This window comes from Pipistrellus hanaki, assembly GCF_964339955.1.
Source record: "Pipistrellus hanaki genome assembly, chromosome: 1".
NCBI lineage: Eukaryota > Metazoa > Chordata > Mammalia > Chiroptera > Vespertilionidae > Pipistrellus > Pipistrellus hanaki.
This window is the reverse complement of record NC_140503.1, coordinates 190,111,866-190,134,963: the sequence shown is the minus strand read 5'-3', so window position 1 is coordinate 190,134,963 and position 23,098 is coordinate 190,111,866. Positions and strand designations below refer to the sequence as shown.

The 23,098-nt window shown below is 43.7% G+C and overlaps 1 protein-coding gene and 1 long non-coding RNA gene across 2 annotated transcripts in view; one reads left to right on the top strand and one right to left on the bottom strand.

The window, feature by feature from the left end:
• Nucleotides 1–1,358: 1,358 nt before the first annotated feature.
• LOC311631389 lies at nucleotides 1,359–13,301 on the bottom strand. Its single transcript, XR_014796567.1, has 3 exons — nucleotides 13,160–13,301; nucleotides 8,154–8,253; nucleotides 1,359–2,091 (listed from the first exon to the last, which is right to left on the bottom strand). It is a non-coding gene; the product is annotated as an uncharacterized lncRNA (long non-coding RNA).
• Nucleotides 12,040–23,098, top strand: part of NWD2 (NACHT and WD repeat domain containing 2) — a 134,154-nt gene continuing 123,095 nt past the window's right edge. The window contains exon 1 of the mRNA XM_084900295.1: nucleotides 12,040–12,729. Coding sequence (XP_084756421.1) covers nucleotides 12,579–12,729 — 151 coding nt within the window. The 5' untranslated portion in view covers nucleotides 12,040–12,578. The remainder of the gene's footprint in view (nucleotides 12,730–23,098) is intronic.

Below are 23,098 nucleotides of genomic sequence, written 5' to 3'. Positions count from 1 at the left end.
ATAATAGCAATCTTCCAGAAATCTGTATCAGCTACATATAACTCAAAAGGGGATCCTGCTCTTGACATATCAATTGTGAGACATTTCTTGGTGCTCTGTGTGGTTGCCAGCAAGATTAAGTGCTTTAGTCTACATTTGTAACAGATGGAGAGCTTTCTCCACTCACAATAATTCTCATTTCATTGAGCCAGATGGGATTAAGGGAATTAGAAAATAACAATACATAAAATAAACATTAATGTTGCTCCTTCTCTTCTTTCAGGATTACAATTTTAATGTCATTTTTCTTCTCTCTGTCTGTCTTTCTTCAATGTACTAATTCAAAAGTCTATATTCTGTGGTGACATTTATAGTATGCACTTCACAGTACAAAGAAGGTAGCACGCTCTCAGGAAAGTTTTGCTGAAATGAACTGTGTTTATCAAATAGGTGCAGAATGTCACATGACTGACTTTACCATCTCTCCTCTAATGGAACAAGCAAAAGGGAAGAGATAAATGTTTAAGTAGACATCAATATACTTGGGAAGTCCCTTATGGGCATTTCTGGAGTATTATTAACTGTTGTCTTTGCAACTCTAGGCTGTGAAGGTTGTTTTTTTTCTCCTTCTTTTTTTCCCCAGAATTAGCAGCAGGTGGGTTCCCTTAGGAAAGTACTAAAAATATTCCGCTCCACATATGGTTTTCCAGTGCTGTGCAGGTATGTGTGCCTTTGCCAGATGCAACAGCCTATCTGCTGTTTTGAATATATTCCAAGATCATTTGCCAGGTATTGGCAATTCATTCTAGAAGTGTTCCTTTAAGCTCCTCCACTGTGCTAAGTGCTGTGTAGTTCTAATAAATAGAAAGCTAAGATGAATGGTTATGCTAAGAAAATGACTTTATTTTTACTTCTAGTGGACATTCTACATATTTCCAAAAACAGTAACTATTTAGTTTTCAAAAATTGAAATCTTCTCCCATATCACCTATTTTTTCTCATTTTTAAAATAGCTTAAGCTAAGAATTACATGTGCTAGTTGTAAGTGATTTGATATTTTGTTTGTTTATTCTGTGTGTTTTATTCCCCATAACTTTTAAATTGATATTCTTATTGTTCCCTTCTATGGTAGAGAAAAGTAAACATTTTTTACAGAATTTTTTTAATGAAAGTAAAGCTTTGACAGTTTATGTATTTAACACATTTTTATTGATTTCAGAGAGGAAGGAGAGGGAGAAAGAGATAGAAACATCAATGATGAGAGAGAATCACTGATCAGTTGCTCCACACTGGATTGAGCCCGCAACCCAGGCATGTGCCCTATCTGGGAATTGAACAGGGACCTCCAGGTTCATTGGTCAATGCTCAACCATTGAGCCATGCTGGCCAGACTTAACAGAATTTTTTAATTAAGATTTTTAAAATAAGGAATGCTTTCTAAGAATATGTTAACTCTTCTCTCCATGTTTAGAGCTGTCTACAAACCAGCAAATGAAGTGTAGCCACCCTCAGGTTAACTTGATCACTGTAACAACCAAAACTGAAAATGAACACCTAAGTGGCTTTCTTGAGGGAAAAGCTCCTTTTCCTCAGAGATTAATGAAGGTATATGTCTAACAGGAATATGACAGGAGTGGAGATTTTTATATCTGGCAGCTAACACAACAGTCAACTCTTGCTTGAAAGTCCATGTGGAATGAAAGAATGGGCAATGCCTTGAAAGCACTCCCAGCACTCGTTTAACAACCTCTCCATAATGTAAAAATGACTGCAGTGTGTGTATAATTGTGTTGCCTAATGAATTTCCAGAAAGAAGGGGACCTTCAGTAAAACATTCCCGTGAAAACTCTGAATTCAGCAGAATGCAGGGTTTTCCTCCAGAATGGCCATTACGGCTTTGACATATTCAGCAACTCCATACCCAGGAAGTACCATTTTGCTCTCTGATAGGTTTAGCACAAAGCACAGATAGCATCTTTTATCACAGGTCTTTGGGTGTCCTCCGGCTGCATTGTACAATCGTGGTTTGCGGAGTGAGACTCAGAAAGGTTAAGTGATTCCGGGTGCTATTCTTCTCTGCCCTCATTAGGTCTGCCGGGCTCTGCCCGGGACCTGCCTGGGAAGAAAACAAACCGTGACACAGATAGCGCCGTCCATCTGCGTCAGGGCAGCCGTTCGCAGTGATCCATCTGCACGGATACACGGGACGCAGGCTGGGAGCACCAATTACTGTGCCGCTGCCACCTTGACTCACCTCCATCTCCTCTTTGCTGAACTCCCGCCGTACCCATCCTCCAGTCACACCTCGGGCTCTCAATCGTTCACCTGTCTGCGCTGTTGCTTCATCATTTCATGTTCATTTATGCAGCTGGCACACAGTTATGAAGCCTATCCTGTGAAGAAAGCACTATTCTAAGTTGATGTGTGTATGTGTGTGTGTGTGTGTGGGGGGGGGGGGGGTAATGTGTGTTTCTCTTTTTTCAAACCTTACTCATGTAAATACTTCCATCTTATTCAAAAAGAAAGACAGTTTAAGGAAACTTGGTTTTCTTGCAGTGAGGAGTCACTGTTTTCAGGAATGAAAACCTAGGAAAGAAAAAAGGACTAGTGTGGTGTTTGTTAGGACCCTCCGCAAATATTCTAGTCCTTCTTTTCTCTTACCTATATGGTTGAGTTGAAATTCCTCACCCTCTCTGAAGTTAGAGGTGATCATGTGACATATTTTGGCCAATGAAGCATGAGTTCAAGTGATCTGTAGAACTTCCAGGTGGAAGTTTTAAGGGCAAAGAGGCAATCCGCCACATTCTTTCTGTCTTACCTTATGGATCATAGATGTATGTGGTGAAGTATAGCTGCTAACAGCGGGGGTGTGAGAGGGAACACTACTAGCCAAGCCCCTCCCCCAACCTCCAGTGAATGTGCAGCATGAGTGAGCAATACACTTTGGCTGTATGAAACCACTGTAATTTTTAACAGCTTCATTGAGAGGTCATGAGCATATCACAAGATTCTCCTGTTTAAAGTGTGCAGTTCAATGTTTTTTCATATGTAAACTTGTGTAACCATCACCATCATCTAATTTTAGCACTTACATCAGAATCATTTAGATTTCATGCACAAGAAATCTTATACCCATTAGCAGTGGCTCCCCATTTCCCCCTCATTCCTTCAGCCCTAGGCAACCACTAATCTACTTCTGTCACTATAAATTTACATATCCTGGGCATTTCACATAAATTGACATATACAATATGAGTTATTTTGTGATTCCCCACCCTCACCCCCCAGCCCCCACTGAATGTAATATTTTGAGGGTTTGTCCATGTTGTAGCATCTCTCAGTGATGCATTCCTTTTTATTGCTGCATATGTTTTACATATCTACCACATTTTGTTTACCCATTCATCATGTGGTGAACATTTGTATTGTTTCTGCTTTTTGGCATTTATGAATAATTAAAGGCCTGATGCACGAAATTCATGCAAGGGTAGGCCTTCCCTCCACCGGCTGCCAGCATTGGCTTCGCTCAGGCACCAGGTCCCGGGCTTCCCTCACAGCTCCAGCTTTGTCCAGGTCATCCAGTCTATTGAGCATATTATGCTTTTATTATTATAGATGCTGTTATAAACAGTTGTATACATATTTTCTGTGGATATATATTTTTTTGTTTCTTTTGGAATTTTTTCTAGAAATTGCTGGATGATATGGTAACTGTGTTTATCAACTTGTGGAACCGCCAAACCATTTTCCAAAGTACCATTCACATCAGCGATTTAAGAAGGTTGCAATTTCTTCACATTCCCATCAGTAATTGTCTGGCCTTTCTATTATACTCATTCAAGTGGGTGGGCAGTAGTGTCTTACCATGCAGCCCTTTTTTTCTAGAGTATCAACTAATGTCTTATCATGTGCAGTATGTACTTGTTTTATTGGGTTTGCTCATGTTTTAAATCTCTAAACTGATTGATGGTTATCTCATTAGACCTCCCCTCATACAGGCACCATCTTTTTGGAGTCCCGTATTGGATTGTACATCTCAAAAAAAGGGTTTGTCCTCAGGTCATGTAAGTGCTTAACAAATATTTAATGAATGAACAAATAAAATGGCTGCATATATGAATGGACAAGTTTAATAGCTCATTCTCACAATCACCATCCACATCATTTGCTGGCAATGTCACTCTGTAGCAGAAAGAGTATGGAGTGAGGCATGGAGACTTAGTCTCAGTTCATTGTTTATAAGCTCTGTGAGGATGGATATGTTACTTAAGCCTCGGACTGTTCATTTGCAAGATGAAGAATAATATCAGAGATTGTAGAAGAGGCCACATGAGACGGTGAAGGTAATGGATACACACAGAGTAAACACTCATTGAATATTCCCCTCCCTTCCCTTTAAGACAAGTGATGCAACCTGAGTTTCTTCCTGGTTTCCTTGTCTTGAGCTGGTACTCCTTCGCCTGGAGTATATCATACCTAGCATCTAGAGATGGAGTATATAAAATTTGAAACTCATATTCTGGAGCCAGATTGCCTGCATTAAAGTCTAGACCCTACCACCTTCTGTGTGATCTAGGAAAGTACCTTGACATTACCTTGCCTCCTCATCTGGAAAATGGGAATAATAATAGTGACTTCTTTTTTAGAAATGCCAGCTTGGAATTAAATACGATAATGTCTATAAAGCTAATAGGAGACTACCTGGCCCAATGAAAGGCTTCAAAATGTTTATTTTATTATTGTTGTCATTGATAGTATTACTATTCTTATTACTGATACTATTGTTATCACTGTCACTTCAGGCACTTAAGTAAGAGACCCTCCGATGTTCTACCTGAATCTCATTCTACTCCATGTTTACTACTGGATGTCATGAGTGCCAACGGCCCCTTTCTCTAAACTCTATGATGAGTTGTTTGCTGCTGAATGTTGTCCCCAAATACTTGCAAAGTGCAATACTCTCAAGTTAGTCTGTCTCTACTTCAGGATCTATTAATTCCTTGTCTGCCCCATTTTGAAATAGATGGAGTCCTGTTATTCCAAAATTAAGTGGCCCCTAGATCACTGTGTGTGTGTGTGTGTGTGTGTGTGTGTGTGTATGCAAATACGTATCACCTCTGCTGTCAAATGTTTTCTGACTCTTGCTGTGACAGTCATTTCTCATTTCCACAGAGCCCCCCTTTCTCTCCGGATTCGTTGTCTAATCTGCTGTGGTTTTTCCAAACAGGAAAAACCAGCTTGTTGGAATTGTGTATACAGTAAATGTGAAGAGACCCTGACAGAAAGCCCCTGGGGGGTCTCCCATGAGTCAAAAAGGGAGTGTCAGTGTGTGAACATTGTAACACATAGTAAAACACAAGTAAACCCAGTAAGACAAGTACATACTGTACCTGATGACATTAGGTGACACTTTAGACAAATAAGCTGCATGGAAGCAGAGGGTCACAATGACCATCAATATAAGAGCCAGGGTTTGATGAGTTCCCTTAAAAAGTCAGTACGCTATAATAGAATCTTAGAAGATTCTTTTTAGATCGCACCCTTATTCTTGGTTGTGATCTAGGAGAGGTGAGTTTTGCCAAGCATCTGAGGCTGAGAGGTAGAATGTCATCATCCTAATTGTATTACAAGGAATGCAAAAGCATCCAATTCATTTCTTGTCCAGAGCATTAAATGTTCTGGGCAATAAATGAACCGAAGTATACTATACATGTGCTACAGGGAGGTCTGAAAGGGTTTTTTGTTGACACTCTTATCTCTGATCCTCCTTGCAGTGTTCAGAAAATTCTTCACAGCCTAAGTCTAGCTATAGATAGTCCCTCTCCCTGGATCCCTGACCCCTGAAGCCACAGTGAAGAACAGGGCAATACTAACAGCCATATCTACTGCTCAGTGGCAGTGGTGCCCATGGCAATATCCGGCGAATGGCCCTGTGGTGACAGGGTGGCACTGCGTGCTCAGGCTTCGGCAGCAGGTCTAGGCTCTCCTAGACATCTCTTCTGGTGACGGTTTAGCTATGGACCGATGAGCTGACCTCTTCTTTTCCCCTCCCATTGTCCAAGACTGGTTCTCTATTCCTGCCTACAGTACTGTTAACACCTAAGAATTTCCCAGGTAATTGCTTTTATGCTTAGTTCTTGTCTTCAGCCAAGAACTCTATATAGGACAGATGGGTATTTATTTTTTTTAATCTAAATCATATACAAAGCAAGCATTTGATATCAAAAGATAGTTTAGCCATATATTAGATACGTTCTGTACATTTTATTGTCATATCCTTATTAACACAATTATTCCAAGAAGGTGGCAAAACTTTGACCACTTTCTATTTAGTTTTACTCCCAGAGAATCTTATAACTAGCAATTAGTGTTTAAATCATCTATAAAAATCACTTGTTTTCCCTGTTTTCTTCTAGGAGTTTTATGGTTTCAGGACTAATATTTAAGTCTTTAATCCATTTTGAGTTAATTTTTGTGTATGGTATAAATTAAAAAACAGATTTTATTCTTTTTCATATAGGTATCTAGTTTTCCTAACAACATTTATTGAAGAATCTATATTTCCCCTATTTTGTATTCTTTGCACTGTTGTTGAAGAGTTGTTGAGCATATATTTGTGGGCTTATTTCTAGACTCTCTATTCTGTTCCATTGGCCTATGTGTCTGTTTTTAATGTCTACCACATTTTTGATTATTGTAGCTTTGTAATATAATTTGACATTAGGAAGTGTGATACCTCCAGCTTTGGCCTTCTTAATCAAGATTTGGGGTATTTCTGGATCTATCTGAATTTTAGGGTTGTCTTTTCTATTAGTCTTGGCAATAACTTTTTTGCATATGACACCAAATGCACAACCAACTAAAGCAAAAATAAACAACTGAGATTACATTAAGCAAAAAATTCTTCACAGCAAAGGAAGCCACAAACCTACAGAATAAGAAATAAAAACATTTGTAAACCTATGTCTGATAAGGGTTAATATTCAAAATATATAAGAAACTCATGTAACTTGATAGTAATAATAATAACCCAATTAAAAGGTGGCAAAGGATTTGAATAAATATTTCTCCAAATATGACATACAAACTACCAACAAATAAATGAAAAGATGGTCAACATGACTGAACATCAGGGAAATGAAATCAAAATCATAGTGATATATTACCTCAGGCATATTAGGAAGGTTACTATTTAAAAAAAAATTTTTTTAAAAAAACATGTTGTCAAGGATGTGGAGAAAAGGAAGTCCTTATATACTGTTGACAGACCCTATGTCGTTAGAATCAGAATGTGTTAATGTATGAAAGTGCTTTGTAAAAAGCAATTTTGCAATGAAGTATCAGATAATGGAACAAGAGAGGAGAGGATATTTAATGGTGTTGTGTTTATTTTAACATCATGATGGAGAAACAAAGTTGGCAATCATAAAACAAGACATTTAATTTAGAAATATAAAATAATCTACAAATTTTTATAGAAAAGCGACCTTACTTTCTCCTAATTTGTGTGGTATGCACAGTGCTCTCGTAACCATGTGAATGATTAGGTTGTAAGAGGCAGACAGATTTAAAAAATATATCAAACAGCCTTGTAAGGGGGTGGATATAAAGTTAGCATTTCTGAGTCATGGAAGCATCAGATAGCAATTTCAGAAAGGTGTAACTTTATTTAAAACTGAGCTACTGTGAATTCTATCATACTGCAGACACCTCTGACTCAACAGTCTCTGCTGGCATATTGCTATGCTGACAAATTCTCACATAAACTGAAAATTTCCATTTTGTAAACAAGTATGTGGGTTCCCGACAGCCTAGCTTCTATCCTGAGATGGAACTTTGGAAAGTGGACTCCTTACTTGATTGACCCTGTGTAATCCACTTCTCACATTAGCAAAGCAGATTCAAATATTTATCACTCTAATCGAAGAGTCAGGGTGAACAACAATGTAATATTAAATCTGGTACTCTTCTTCAAGTTTGAGAAACACAAAACACATCCTTGGCCTCCTTGGCTAGATTTCCTGAGATAGTTAGAGTAGTAAGGTGTGTTAATTTGGTCATCTTTATGATCCCGGGGGCTCTATTTCCACTTCCATCCACAGTAGGACAAATATGGTCCACTGGTCCAGAAGCAGCTGAGCCAGGCTATCCGATGTACACAAAGGTGAGTGTACCTGCAGGTAAATGCAGAGTGGGTGATGGATCTTCCTTCTTCTGAGGCCGAGTCAGTCACAGGGGCTTGGGTCATACACTTTATGAGCGTCACCCCATCATCTAAGAAGAATGAATTGGACATGTGATACAACTCTCAGATGGATGAAAAGGTACAAACTATTGCAGGAAAGGGACTAGGTGAGATACCATGTGCATATCATGGACTTTGGATCAGGCAACCAGCACATACATCACAAACAATAATGAGAAGTGTTGGATCCACACACCCGATATAATAGGAATAAATGATGCACCCATTAAAGGCCTAATACAGTAGCTAGCTTACAGATGCTCACTATGTCAATATTACTATTTGTTTGTTTTCCTTCCTCTTATTTTTAAAAATTACTTTGGAAGGGGTTTTACTTATAAATCAGGAGGAGTTGGATTCCATGATCACAATGTTTCTTCTAGCTCCATGAGTAGTATGAACCTAGCAGTGAGCTTATCTTTGAACAGCCCTGCTTTTGCAAGAGCTGGTGGCAATGTTTTATAAACATAGGAGACCTCTCTGTGATCCTCTGGCCTGCTAGTTGGGGTGAGGGAGAGAATGGAGAAGGGAATATCTGTTTTTGTCACATTTAAGATCTGTAGCCCATTTCCCATGTACTTTTATTCTCCTACTAAAGGCCTGGTGCACAGATCTGTGCATCAGTGGGTCCAGCCACCGACCCTGATGGGGTCCAATTTGGGGCTGGGCTGATGTGGGGGCAGGGAACGCGGGAGGTTGGCCAGCCAACCCTGTCCCCAATCGGGATTTTTGCGGGGGAAGGGGGGGAGACTAATCAGGGGGCCAGGCTGGCCAGGGAGAGGGGTCACAGGAGGTTTGGGAAGCTGATTGGGGCCCCCATTGGGCCAATTGGCCGCTACAGTGCGTGTCATAGCAACCTATCATTCTAGTCATTCTGATTGTTCTGCCATTCCAGTTGCTTGGCTTTTATATATACAGATTTCTAGATGTTTTTACAAAGATTTCTTATTGATATTGAGAGAGAGAGAGAGAGAGAGAGAGAGAGAGAGAGAGAGAGAGAGAGAGAAGAGAGGGAGAGAAACATTGATGTGAGAGTGGAACCTTGATGGGCTGCCTCCTGCATACCCCCTACCGGGGATTAAGTCTGAAACCCAGGTATGTGCCCTGACCAGGAATTGAACCAGCAACCTTTTGGTGCCCAACCAACTGAGCCACACCAGCTATGGATATTTCTACAATAGATGCTTTAAATTGCTCAACCAACTTCAGTGATGAAATGGGTCTGCCTGTGGTCTTATGAGGAAAGAACAGGACCCAAAGAAAACAAGGATTTGGCAGTCTTTATCATCCAACCAACTTCTAAAAGTGGGAAGAGTCTAGTCCTGCGTGATCCTGTGGACACAGACCTTCCTTCCTATTGGGAAAGCAGAAGTGGTAACCAGACTTCCACACCTGAACATCTATTTTCCAGGGTATTAAAGAGTCAGCCAAGGCCAGACCTAGGCAACATTAGAATATAGAGGTGCTGTGTTGCAAAGAGTATTTGGACGGGCCGCAATATCTGGATCCTGGCTCTATCATTCACTGGTTCTATGACCTTGCACAAGTCATTTCTCTTTTTTGAACCTTGGTTTTCTCATGGGACATAAAATGGGAGTCCTAATAACACATTCAATATTTACCTAAGAGGAGAAAATGTAAAGTGTTTAAACAGATATAAAAGCAAAGCTCTAAGTCTGGGCCTGCCTCCCACATTTGTGCCTGCTCCTTCCCTTCCCTTCTCAATTTCTTCACTCCCTCCGATAGCCAACAGTTCCTCGGGGTGGGAAATAAATCCAGTTAATTCATAACAAAGTGTTACCTCCAAGGGTGACTCCTCCCTATGTTATCTGCATGCTAATGAATGAATCTCTGGCTTTAGAATATCAGATGTTAGCAAGGGACATGGAAGGAAAGAGGTAGGAGAATGTATATATGTGTAAAGGGGGTGGGTGGGTGGGTGATCAGGTATCCTCAGGTAGAAACCTCCCTGATAAACCAAAGACAGGAGCCTGCTCTACCTGAAGCGAAACCGGCTGTGCAGGGAGCCTTTTAAAGTACGGTTAACATAAAATTCTCTCTCTGCATCCTTGGTCTGCAATGACACTGGCAGATGCTAAACTTCGGCCTGTCTAGAACAGTTAATTAGGTTATAGAGGCTGCCAAAAAACCCCAAAGTCATCCTCAGGAAGTGCAACCTTTTGAGATCTGAAGCAAAGGTCAGGAGACATACATACTAAAGTGAATTTTAAGAGAGAAACCACCAACTACATAGCGGGTCCTATCAGACTCTCATAAACAACATTGAGATCAAGCAGAAAGTGGTCCTGGCTCTTTTCCCAGTAATAGGTACAGTATATTCATAAAAGATGATACTGTAATAGAGACTGTATATGCCTAACCTGTTCCTGAGCTCTCAGCCCAAGCCTCCTGGGACCTCGGGAGGTCTTTTGGAGACCTCCTTCCTGCCGGAGAAGTTCCCGCCTGACAGTAATGAGGCTGTGCAGGAGAAGGAGATAATTTGCTAAATGGAATCAGTTGAACACAAGCCTGGGCGGGACCAGGCTTCTTCATTGCTTGCAGCACAGTGTTACAAAGTAAGCATTGCTGTCTGGCCCCGGTGCTCAGCGGCGGCTTAAAAACCCAGAGACGCAATTCTTCCAAAAAGATTACTCCAGAAAGTGTGTGTTGGGGATGGGGCGGGGCAGCAAAACCAGCAGCAGTGCCTAGGCCTTCACTGCCACCAGCAGGGCCCGGGGGAAATGCAGGCCTGCAGAAGCGCCAGGTGGGAGGATCAAACTCACAGCTCCCTTCACCCTGCGCCCACCCACCCCTTCCCCAATCCCAATGATTTGGAAAAGCTGCTCTTCCTCTCTCTACAAGTTGAGCTCCTGCCCTAAAGCTCAAAAGAAAGGGTTTGGAGAACAAACTCCAATTAAGAAACCAAACATTCCTTCTTCCCTTCCCCCCGTTGTCCTTCCTGTCCTGGGATTTGCAGTGTTTCCATGGAGTGCGGCCCAGAGACGGCAATGTTACAGCTGGGTCTACTTACATCTTATTTCACCCGGGACGTGCACCAGACCCTCCAGCTGTCCACCTTAGGGTAGCGTCAGGTAGAACCAACTCACCCTAAGCATGAATTTGAAACATCGGCCTAAAGCCAACTTGATCTCTCGCACCCCGTCTCAGTCCGTGACCACCTGCATTCTGCAGGGCCTTTGGGCTGGACGGCGCAGGGCGCCCCGCATCTTCCAGGCCGAGGCCAGGAACACTGGGAGGGCGGAATGGCCCAGAAGTGCGCCCGGGTGGGCGCAGGAAGGACCCCCCTGGAGCCTCAGAGGCCTCCGGAGGGCTCCCCGCAGAGATCCGCTTTTGGAGAGGTTCCAGGACCACGCGGCGGCGAGCACGTGAGCCGCGCAGCTTCCCCTATAAAAACCGGGGCTCCGCGGCGCGTCCGGAGCGGGAGGAGCTGAAGGTCCGGACCCTCTGCGCCCCCAGCTAACCGGCGGCGGTGCCACTCCCTTCGGGACGCCCGCCCGAAGCGGCTCTGCCCTGTGATGCTTCCCACCCCGGGGTCCGGACTAGGCGCCAGTGTGCAACTTTGAGGCCGTGTTCCCGGCACTGGGGCAAAGACGCGCAGACGCCGCCGGCACGCGTGCATTCCCGAAAACCCTCAGGGCGCCCGTGACCTTTAGGGGAGCGGGCAGAGCAGCAGGAGTCTCGGGCTAATGTCTTTCCTGCCTTCCGCCAAGGAGGCAGCCGCGAGCGCCCGGGATCATCATCCCCGGTGAAGCCCAGGGAGCCCCTGGATGGCTCTTGGGTAGCCCGAGGCCCCGGCCCCGCGGTCCTACAGGGAGGCAGCTCCCGACAAAGTCCCGGACACCTTTCCCAGATAAAGTTTGCTCCTCCGCTCCCATCGGCCGCTCGGTCCCGCCCCTGCACGGCCCCCTCCTCCCTCCGGCGGCGGCGGGCGCGGGCGGGGAGATGGCCGCGGACCCGGCGGCGGGCGCGGGCGCTTCCCGGCGCAAAGGGGCGCCGCGCTCGTAGCCGCGGGCGCGCTGCCCTCCGGCTCCCGCTCCTCCCGCTCCTGGCGCTGCCGCACCGGACTCCGGCCGCGGGCGCAGGCGGCTCCCGGGGAGACAGTAGGAGGCGGCGGCGACCGAGGCCCGAGCTCAGGTCCGTCCGGATGGCCACGCCGCGCCGGCCGGCGGGGTGCGCCGGGGAGCTCGCCCGCGGCGCCTCGGGCTCGGAGCGGCTCTGAGCCGTGCTGCCTGCGGAGATCGGGATCGATCGACCTCGCCGTCCCGCGGATCGGATAGCGGGCAGGACCCCGAGGAGCAGCAGGCGGCGGCGGCGACTGTCCCTCCGAAGGGCGATGTGGCCGGCCGGCGCGGGCACCAAGCTGCCCTGCCCCCGCGACTCGGCGCTCCGGCGGGCGGCGTTCTCCGGGAACCTCACCGCCCTGCCTTCCCACCTCGTGCCCGCCGGCCGCAGCGTCCGGGTCTTCATCAGCGCCAACCCCGAAGGTGAGTCAGTCCGTCCCTCCTTGCTCGGATCTGCCTGTCCCTCTGTTCTTCTGTCCTTCCGCGCGGCGGGATCATCAGCGAACCGGGTGCGCCGTGCGCCCCCCGCGCTCCCTTCCTCCAGCGGGAAGCCTTGGCTGCTCTGAGCGCTTGGGAATTACCCACCTCGCTCATCCCCTCTGCCTGCCGACTCCCCCTAGAACACTCATTTTATCCCGCCTCACGCCTCTGGGCCAGCTAAGTAACGTCCCGGGCATTGCGAAGGCTTCCGGGAGCTCCAAACCTGCCACTGCCACCCTTTTCCCGGCCTTTTAGCGGGTTCTTCTCCCAGGTTGTTGCAGGTGTAAGGAATAGCTCTCCTCGCCAGGCTCCCGAATAGGGCACCCTCCCTTGCTGTTGCTCAGGCCGAGGTGAAGTGTTCCCCAAGACTCACCTCTTGGGGGGTGCGATGGCACCCTTTCTGCCTAGGAGACCCCTGTGAACGGAAGGCCCGCGCAAAGGTTGGGAAGATCTTGGGGTCCTAGGATCCGCCGGGGGCTGGTTTCCAGGCAGAGCGCTCAGGGTGAGCCCGGCTCTGGTTGGGCGCTGGGCTTGAGGTCCCCGGTCCAGCGCCTGGCCTCTCAGTGGTGTCACTGCTTTTAAGGCTGGGTACCTTGGTCAGCGCTAAGTGCAAACTTGTTGATTTATTACTTTCACAAATCACAGCGGCCGAGTGCTGGGTGGTGAGTCCCCTGTTCATCACAGCTTTTTTACTTCTCATCCTGGATATTAACTTTCTTTCTCAGTAAGTTAAGAAAAAGTAGGATGCATTGGACGTGAGCTGGATAACACTGCAGGATGTGCCTTTTTCCAGAACAATAAATGTTCAGCCAGGAGATGAGTTTTTAGGAGCCTGGAATAAACTCCTTTCGAGATACGAAGGGAACGTTTTCTGCACTCTATAACAAGTCCGGAGCCTGACAAAAAAAAAAAAAAAGTAGAAGGAAAAAAGAAAGTTGACAAACATCATTGGATAGAGAATAATTTGAAAACTCGAGGCTCTGATTGCTTGTTAAAAGCATACAGAGAGGACCAAGAAAAAAAAGAAAAGAAAGAAAGAAAGGGAGAAAAAAAAAAACTTCATTAAAAAAAATCATGTTAAAAAAAATAAAACCACTGGCAGAAACTAATTCTAATTAGTTTTAGAAGTACTTGTACTTGTTAGAGTGGAACTGACTGGCCTTTCATCAGTTTACAACTTAATTTCACAGACTTTAATAAGCAAGGAAGGTTTTAGAAAGCTTCAGTACACTCAAAATCCTTTTTCATCAAATATGTCTCCAGGATTTCACCTTAATCTTGATAAAGAAACCATGGAGATAGGCAGCCAGCCTGTTGAAGGATTAAGAAATTCTGCAACTTAAGTTTCCATTGTTGTTTTCAAAAATATTGCTAAAACATTGTCAGTGTTTGAGAGAATTGTGTTAGAAAATGATTAGTCTTAAAATTTTCAATGCTCCTGAGCATGGAAAAAAAATCTCAAAGTATTTACATCTGCTGATGTAAAACTAGATAAATTATTGTTTTTGTTTAAATAAGTTGCTTCTAAACCACAGTGAAATTGTTACTAGCACCCATAGTTAATTTTTTCATTACATTTGTAATTTCTAGGATAAAAACCGATAATGAATTTAAATGGAGGCAGCTAAATGTTCAATTAATTTTCAAGATGAATTTCATTTTTCTTAAGCCTGTCCGAGTAATTCTTCAAATTCTCTAGTTTCTTGAAATAAACCTTTAGCATCTATTAATCTCAGGAAAGCAAACCGGAGAGAGTTGTTCATGCCTCCTGGTCACTGTTTGAACTGAGCAACTTGCACATTGATCTTAAAAGATCAGCAGTGTGACCCTAGCTGGTTTGGCTCAGTGGATAGAGTGTTGGCTTGGGGACTGCAAGGTCCCAGGTTCGATTCTGGTCCAGGGCACATGCTCTGGTTGCACGCTTGATCCCCAATAGGGGCATGCAGGATGCAGCCAATTAATGAATCTCTCTCATCACTGATATTTCTCTCTCTCCTTCTCTAAAATCAATAAAAATATATCGTTTTAGAAAAAGATCAGAAATCTTATCTGAAGAGTTTCAATAGGAGCAGGACCTAAGCTTGTATCGGGTATCGGGGGAGCCGAAGGTATGTTGAACAGAGAAGACAGATGAGTATTTTTTACAAGCTTGATGTGAAGGCTTGCACTCTTGGTAAAGGCTCTCTCAGAGGCAGCATTTTACTGTGAGACCTTTATGGATACAATTCAGGAAGCCAGTGGTGTGTGTTGGTACAATCCAATATTAGATTCTTGGCCAATACTCAAGAACCTTTCCACTGTCAAATTAAGACAAAGAACACTACCTCATGCTCTCCTTTACAAGTGGAAATCCAATTTATGCTCTAAATAAAAGCTGCTTTTTGTGGAACTCATAGCAGAACTTTTAAGAATCCTGCCAGGGTCTCTCTCACTTAGATGATTGTTTTAAACGGCATTGCTTCACAAGGCTGTGTGGAATTTCCCATCAGTAATAAAGATATTTTTAGAATGTAAAACTTACTTTCCCATATATTGGCTCATTCAGTATTTTAGTTTTGATTTCCATCCTCAAATCCGGTGAGGATGGTGGCCCATAGAGTGTTGTCCCTATTTTACAGATGAGAAAACTGAGGCTACACCAGGTTAAGCTACTTACCAGAAATCATAATAGCAAAATGAAATAAGGTAGAGCCTACAGGGGACTCAAAACATCTCTCTTAGTACTATTTGGCCCAAGGCTAGGTTTATGCCAAATTCCTATGAGATAGCGTACCTCCATATAGATAAGAATATAAGCTAAATATTGTGGATCAGTGCTGTCCTTATTCTTTTTTTCTTAAATATATCTTACTGATATTTTTTACAGAGAGGAAGGGAGAGGGGTAGAGAGTTAGAAACATCAATGAGAGAGAAACATAGATCAGCTGCCTCCTCCACACCTCCTACTGGGGATGTGTCCAAAATCAAGGTACATGCCCTTGGCCAGAATCGAACCTGGGACCTTTCAGTCCGAAAGCCAATGCTCTATTTACTGAGCCAAACCAATTAGGGCACTGTCCTTACTCTTAAAGTCTGACATCCAAGAGAACCTAAATAGTAGGAAGGGAACTTTGTCTGTCCTGACCCAGCCTTCAGGAAAATTTCAGAATGTTCTGAACACTAGAGGACGTGGTTCTGTCTAAAAGGTCTGATCTGCATCAGACCAATCCCTACCAATGAAAGAACCAGTGTGGGAGAGGCAGTAGCATTGTCCCAGTTCATGGATCTTCCACTGTGAGTCGCTTGAATTGTCCATGAACACGCAGAGGAGAGGAGCCTACACAATGCTCTTCCTACTACTGGAATTCGAGGAGGCCTGATAAGCAATATTCCTCTTCCCTGCCTCCATTTTTGACCAATTTAGAATAAGGTAATGTTTTAGCTCAAGATTCAACAATAGACACTTATTTCTCAGCTCAAGCCCAAGGTCAAGGTGCTGGCAGATTCCGTTCCTGATCAGGGCCCCCTTCCAGGTTCTTAGCTGGTCATCTTCTCATTGTGTCCTCAGGTGGCAGAGAAAAAGAAAGGAGTTTGGGTCTTTCTTCCTTATTCCATTTCTTTGGAGGATACTAATCGCTTAATGGGTGCCCCACCCTCATGACCTCACCTAAACCTAATTACCTTCCAAAGGCCTCACCTCAAAATATCAAGCTGAAACCGGTTTGGCTCAGTGGATAGAGCATTGGCCTGCGGACTGAAGGGTCCCGGGTTCGATTCCAATCAAGGGCACCTACCTTGGTTGCAGGCACATCCCCAGGTGGGGGTGTGCAGGAGGCAGCTGATCCATGATTCTCTCTTATCCATGTTTCTAACTCTCTGACCCTCTCTCTTCCTCTCTGTAAAAAAATCAATAAAATATATTTTAAAAAATATATATCAAAGCATTTGGGATTAGGGCTTCAATATATGACTTTGGACCATATGAACATTCAGTCTGTAGCTGGTAAAGTCTAAATCAGAAGGAAGACCAAAATATTGCCTTTATTACTGATTAAAAACAGATCCTTTGTACCAGATGTGATTTTGGAATTCCAAATATTTGAGATCAGGGGTAATGGTGCGTACACTGCTTATTATATGGGTCTGGAGTAATACCCCATAGTCAAGTAGAAAAGGTCTCTAAGGAAACATGTACCCTCTCTCAGTGCTGTACAATAGAATGTTCAGCAGTGGCCGAAACTGGTTTGGCTCAGTGGATAGAGTGTCGGCCTGCAGACTGAAAGGTCCCAGGTTCAATTCCGGTCAAGGGTATGTACCTTGGTTGCAGGCATATCCCCAGTGGGGGATTTGCAAGAGGCAACTGATAGATGATTCTCTCTAATGGATGTTTCTGACTCTCTATCCCTCTCTCTTCCTCTCTGTGAAAAATGAATATAGTATATTAAAAAAAAAATGTTCAGCAGTGTTGGAAGGGCCTTCATCTGTGTTGTCCTATATGGTAGCACTGGTTACAAAAGGCTTTTGAAGTTTTGAAATGTGGTTAGTATGACTAAGAATCTGAATGTTTAGTATTTCATTGAAATCTATTTACATTTTCCTAGACCCGTGTGATTACTGGCTGTTGTGCGGGACACAAAGCTCTAAGGGGCACAATAAAGCCTAAGTAGCTTATGTCAGTTAAGGCCAGTTTTGTTACCAAGGACTCAGGTCACTTCCGCTTTGGCTGCCAGATGAATTGGGGGAAATTTTTTGTTCTCAACACTGGGAATTTTGGAATTAAGAGTAAGGACAGTAGACCTTTATCGGGGGGTGTGGCTTTTACCTAGACGAGTGGGTTTCCAGAATTGCAAAAACAGCCTCCCAGTCAGTACTAGCAATGGGCAGGGCACAGACCTGCCCTCCACCCCATCAGTGGACAGAGTTGACCCCTTTAACATTTAAGACGTGGAGGAGCAGAAAAGAATGATAGGTTAACTTATAAGAGAGAACAAAAGGACTGGGCTCTTTGTGCTCAGATTTTCCTTCCCAATGCAACCATCAGATTAAGACCCTTGTCCCCCAAAGAGTAAGGGATGGCTGCCCAGGGCCCACTATACTCATGGATCTTCCTCTGTGAGTCAACAGACACCTGGGGAGGAGGAGAAGACTCTAGCACCCATTTCTGTGCTTTCCCCTGTGCAGACTTATGCATCATTGAGGGTTTGTGGACTTTGTCCACAATGACAGTGATCAGATGCTCAGTCAGTTCCCAAGTACATTTTTTGTTATACATGTCTTTGCATCTTCCCGGAAAATCTACCCCGTGTCTTTGGAGTCCCCATGGAAAAGCTTGTTCTCCATTTTTGCAGAAGCCACAGTGAAGAGAGAAATGTTTTCCCTACCGTGGCTGCAACCTGTGGCCATTTGCTCTAACAAATACTCCCAGACAAGAGGCAGAAAGGTGTGCTGAAAAAACTCATATGAAACCTATGTGTGTTCTTCACCATGGTTTTTAATATATATATATATGTGTGTGTGTGCGTGTATATATGTGTGTATATATATATATATATATATATATATATATATATATATATATAGTTACTGATTTCAGAGAAGAAAGGAGAGGGGGAGAGAGAAATATCAAATGATGAGAGAGAATTGTTATTGGACTGCCTCCTGCTGGGGATGGGGCTGGCTACCTGGGCATGTGCCCTGACCTGGAATCAAATCATGACCTCCATTGAGCTACACTGGCCAGGCTTCACCATGGTTCTTCTGACTTTTTCAGCAACATTATTTCCAACTATCCCTATTTTATTTTGTTCTTTCATTTTTTTAAGTAATTAGGGGGAAAAAATGCAGTTGAGCACAGCAAAAAAATGTTTCATGCCCCAGGAACATCTTTAAAAGGTAAGATTCCTGAAGGAGAATACCCTGAGCTATTTTACAATAAATGCAAATAGGATATATATATAATAAATGAGTTCTAAAATTATAGAGGCTATATTTTCAAATCCTTCAGCAACTATTTTTCAGGCAGGAAGAGAATATTGGCTACAAATACAGACTTGAGAGCCAGACTGTCTGGGTTTCACTCTTAGTCCACCATTTAGAACTGTGATTTCTTGAGCAAGTTGCCTAACTCTTCAGTTCTCAGTTTTCTCAAGTATAAAAGAGGACAGTAACAGCACCTGCCTTGTAGGGGTATTCACTAGATTAAATAAGTTAATAGATATAGAAACATTATATAAGCACTTACTATTGTTCTTTTTATCATTTTTTATTATTAGTTTGTATTGTGATGCAGACAGTGTGCAGGTGTGAGTTTGAAAAGATGAATAAGGCATTTCCAGCCCTCCAAGAATGCTGTCTATGGAGGCTATCAGTTAGAACTCAGTAGAAAAGCAGAATCACTCCAGTTAAATCAGGGAACTGGGTGCTCTGAACAATCATTGTAAGGGTCTGAGGAATGAAGGGGCATCACTAGGCACTTACGTGGATTGCCAAAGCCGTCACCCAGAGGGCAGGGAACTGCAAAAGCCACAGCTGGTATCACAGTTGATACTGGGTAACTGGCCAGCTTCTACAAACAGCACATCTGCTAGAACCAACTATTCCGCCTACAGCTGGTGGCCAAGGAGTTTCCTCGCCTGCTTTGCCTCCAGATCTCATGCAGCTACATCCCTCTGGCAGAACCAGAAGTGCATTGGGATCCTGATTAAAAGTAAGCCCGGAAACTGAAGGCTTCTGGCCTCTATGTCACAAGGAGAGAATGGATGGAAGTGGTAATGGGTACTCAAAACCAAGACATAGTATCTAGCCAGGGGAAGCAGAGGCATTCACTCATTCACTTGTTCAACCAGTAAAGATGCATGAAGCACCTACTCCAAGTGGAGTGCTGTTCTGGTGCTTAGAAAACAGGCAGGGCTTAGCTCTCATGGGACTGACATAAGTGAGGTAACATGTGATGAGCTCTGTGCTAAAATTTGAGCAGAGCGTTAAAGAGACACCGAGGAGTTAGAGGGGTTGGGCGGATGCTTGGAGGGAATGAAGAGAGAGCCAGGGTGTAGAAACTCCCACACCATCATCAAATATGAGGCAAAGCAAGGATGGCTGAAGACTCTGCAGGCAGTAGAGAGAGATCGTTCAACAAAGAGCTTTTACCCCATTGGACAAGAATGGAGCTGTGTTTTGCGGTGATATTATCCTTTGTCTTTGAAGGTGCTCATTTAGAATGACATTTAAAAGAAAGTATGACTAGGACCATATAGGCATGCTATATACAAATGGATCATGACTCTACGGTTTAATAAATCATCAACAAATCTTTTGAAATTCTTGTCACACTGCGGCAATGACACAATTTGCCATTTTAAAGGGCTGATGTCTGCAGGTTTGAATTGTATTTCTGTGTCAATGGTCTTTTGCTGGCTTAGTGACTTAAAGATGTATCACTTCTCACAACTGAGAGCCTGGGAGGGAATTGGGGCTGGGCTTGGCCTGCAGAGGAAGGGAGAGACTCCCATTCCACAGGCACTGGAAGTCACTCGGCTTCATCTGGCTGGCGCTGGTGGTGGAAGGAGGTCTCACCCCTCCTTGGTGCTCCTCCATGTGGGATCGCTCTCCCCAGTTTTTCTCTCATCATTCAGGATTCTAGCCCAGGTTCATTATGTGGGGGTGGCTTCCCAGAAAAGGGAAATGGCAGCTGCTGCAGGCCTGGGCTTGGAGGTCCGCAATGTCACTGTCACTGCATTGTCTGTGCAGGGCCTATGGTGAGCTTAGATCCCTGGAGGAGAAGCAGCCCATCTCTGGAGGAGAGGGGAGGCATGTATGCTCAGGGAAGAGCAGGGATAAGTGGTGACCCACTTAGAAAGCCACGAACCCCAGTTATGGTGTGTGTGGTTTCTTGACCTTTGTCATAACTAAAGTAAATGGTATAATGCATGGCAAGTGAGTCAGCCAGAATCCCGGCACAGTGCTAACCCAGCATTAATCCTCACAGCCGTCTGTGAAAAGGTAAGCTGTTGAGGGTGGACCCTGACTTCGTAAATGGCACCCTTCCACAACCTCCTAAGTTCTAAACTGAGAAAAAGTCCCAGGGAGCTTGCAGATAGGAGATCAGAATACCCTGTTTTCACTGACCAAGGTAACAATGGAGAATGCCTTTGTGCTTCCTCATACTAAACACCAGAATTAGACATTCTTCTACCCACACACGGGGGCTGGGGAGGAGGGGGAGGGGGCGACTCCAGACCTTCTGCCCCCTGAAACATGGAGCCTGGAGGGAAGAGCTAACCCACCCGCTCTGTGGACAGGACAGTCCCCAGAGGAACGAGAGAACAGGCGAGTTGAGCTTGTGGGTTGATTTTTCCAACGTTTTCCAATCAAGTAAGTCCACCCCTTATGCCCCCGACCCCAGATTTAGAAATGGCAGGTGAGGAGGTAAAGGGGAATCCAGGAGTCTGATGCTAGAGGAAGGAAGGCTTCTCCCCAGCATGGATAGCTTGAGAGTTTTAACATTTGTGCACCGTGGACTCCTTTGAGTCCTTAGGATCCTTTAAATTAGCTATCCAGTTTGACATAACCCAAATTATAGCACAACCAAGCATATTAACACATTGCAGACAAATCATGAGAATTTGCCAGCTTTGTTTAGTTCCACTTCATACTGCACAGTGTTTTACAATGTATCATATTTTAAAAAGATATTAGCTTATAAGAACATGTAATAAATATCCAAAATGCAATGGATATTTGACTTTCAAGCATGCCTTTAACATTTATGTAAAACTTTTTTTTTTTGTACTTGTTCCATAGAAACCTCTGGCCACTGGGCAAAGCTAGCAATAAAACTACTGGTCTGCAATGAGTTAACACAGTTATAAGGTAGTACGACCTACCTTATATATAAAAGCAAGACCTGTACTAAGTATCAGCATTAGAATACTTTTATAGGGGAAGTGCTCACACAGCCTTGGGAAAAGTCATTTCATCTCTCTACAAATAATGAGTTGTTCTAAACCATTGAGTTTTGGAGTAGAGTGATATGCAGCCATAGACAACTAAAAACATCAAGTGCGAACTCACGAACACCTTTTAAAATGGGAAATGATGCAGGACCTACAGAGTAACAGGGATTTATCTACAAAGTAATTGGGAAGTTCTTTTCAGCTCAAAAATTCCTTTAGGTTTTGCTCTTAATGGTCATAGGATTTAAATAAATGTAAAACTTGTAATGGGTGTCTCAAAAGTATAAAGTAAGTGCTGAGTTAGGTACCATCAACCTAGAAGAATGGTGTTTACTTCCTTAAAGATAGACACCTTGGTATTGTTTCTTCAAGCTTTAATTTTCATCATCTTTTTGGTTGAAATCAAACAAGATTCATTTGGCAAATTAAAGTATGTTGGCTGATGCATAATTAGAAAAAGATGTTGTGTGATAGAAAGTTAATAAAAGGAAAAAATACAGCAGCTTTGGATACAGTTCAAACAGAATAATAACCACTTCTAATGAAATACTTCCTTGAAATCTCATTTTCAATCCAAAATATATCAAAGACTTTGACATGGGTACGCTCAAAGCAGAGAGCAAAGCCCGGATGTCAGGTGTCTTATTCCAAGAGTGATTACGGCATCTAACTCGGAAATGAAACCACAGAATTGAAAGGGTATCCTTCATAATGCTTAATCCGATCCATTATGTGTCATGTCATTCAGAGAGATTCTTGCCACTGAATATATTTCCTGCAGCTTTTATTCTAAGCATACGCTGCAATGTTTTTTAGATACCCACTGTGTACAACTAAACTCCTAACTGGTTGGTGTGGAGAGTTAATAAAGGAAGTAAGAGATACATACCGCTGTCTTAGGTCTTTAGACTCATCCATCCACAACTACTAAAAATACAAGCACTGTGCTTGTGAGAGGGACGCTTACATGCAAAGGCCAATTAGAATAATTGGAATCAAACTGTCCAGCCTGACTCCCAGTCAGGCATGAACTGGTCAAATTCAGTCGAAAGGCCTAAGACCAAGATGCACCAAATCTGGAAATAGACCTGTCTACTCAAATAGCTGGTGGGGAGCTGGTCAGGCGGTGGGTGATGAGAACCAGTCCAGGTCCAAAAGAGGAACACTGTTTTTTGAAGAGAGAGCATGTGGTACCAGAGAATCTGATATCAAAGATTACTCAGCAAATGAGAAAAGCATATGCTGAAATGTAACTTCCTTGATTATCAGAAGAATAACTCGGGAATTTGCTCAGCTAATAATTGGAGGAGGTTGGGTGGGTGCAAAGCATGATGGAAAATGAGAATGTGGGCACAAGATCCCCATCCTGAGATGAGGAATAT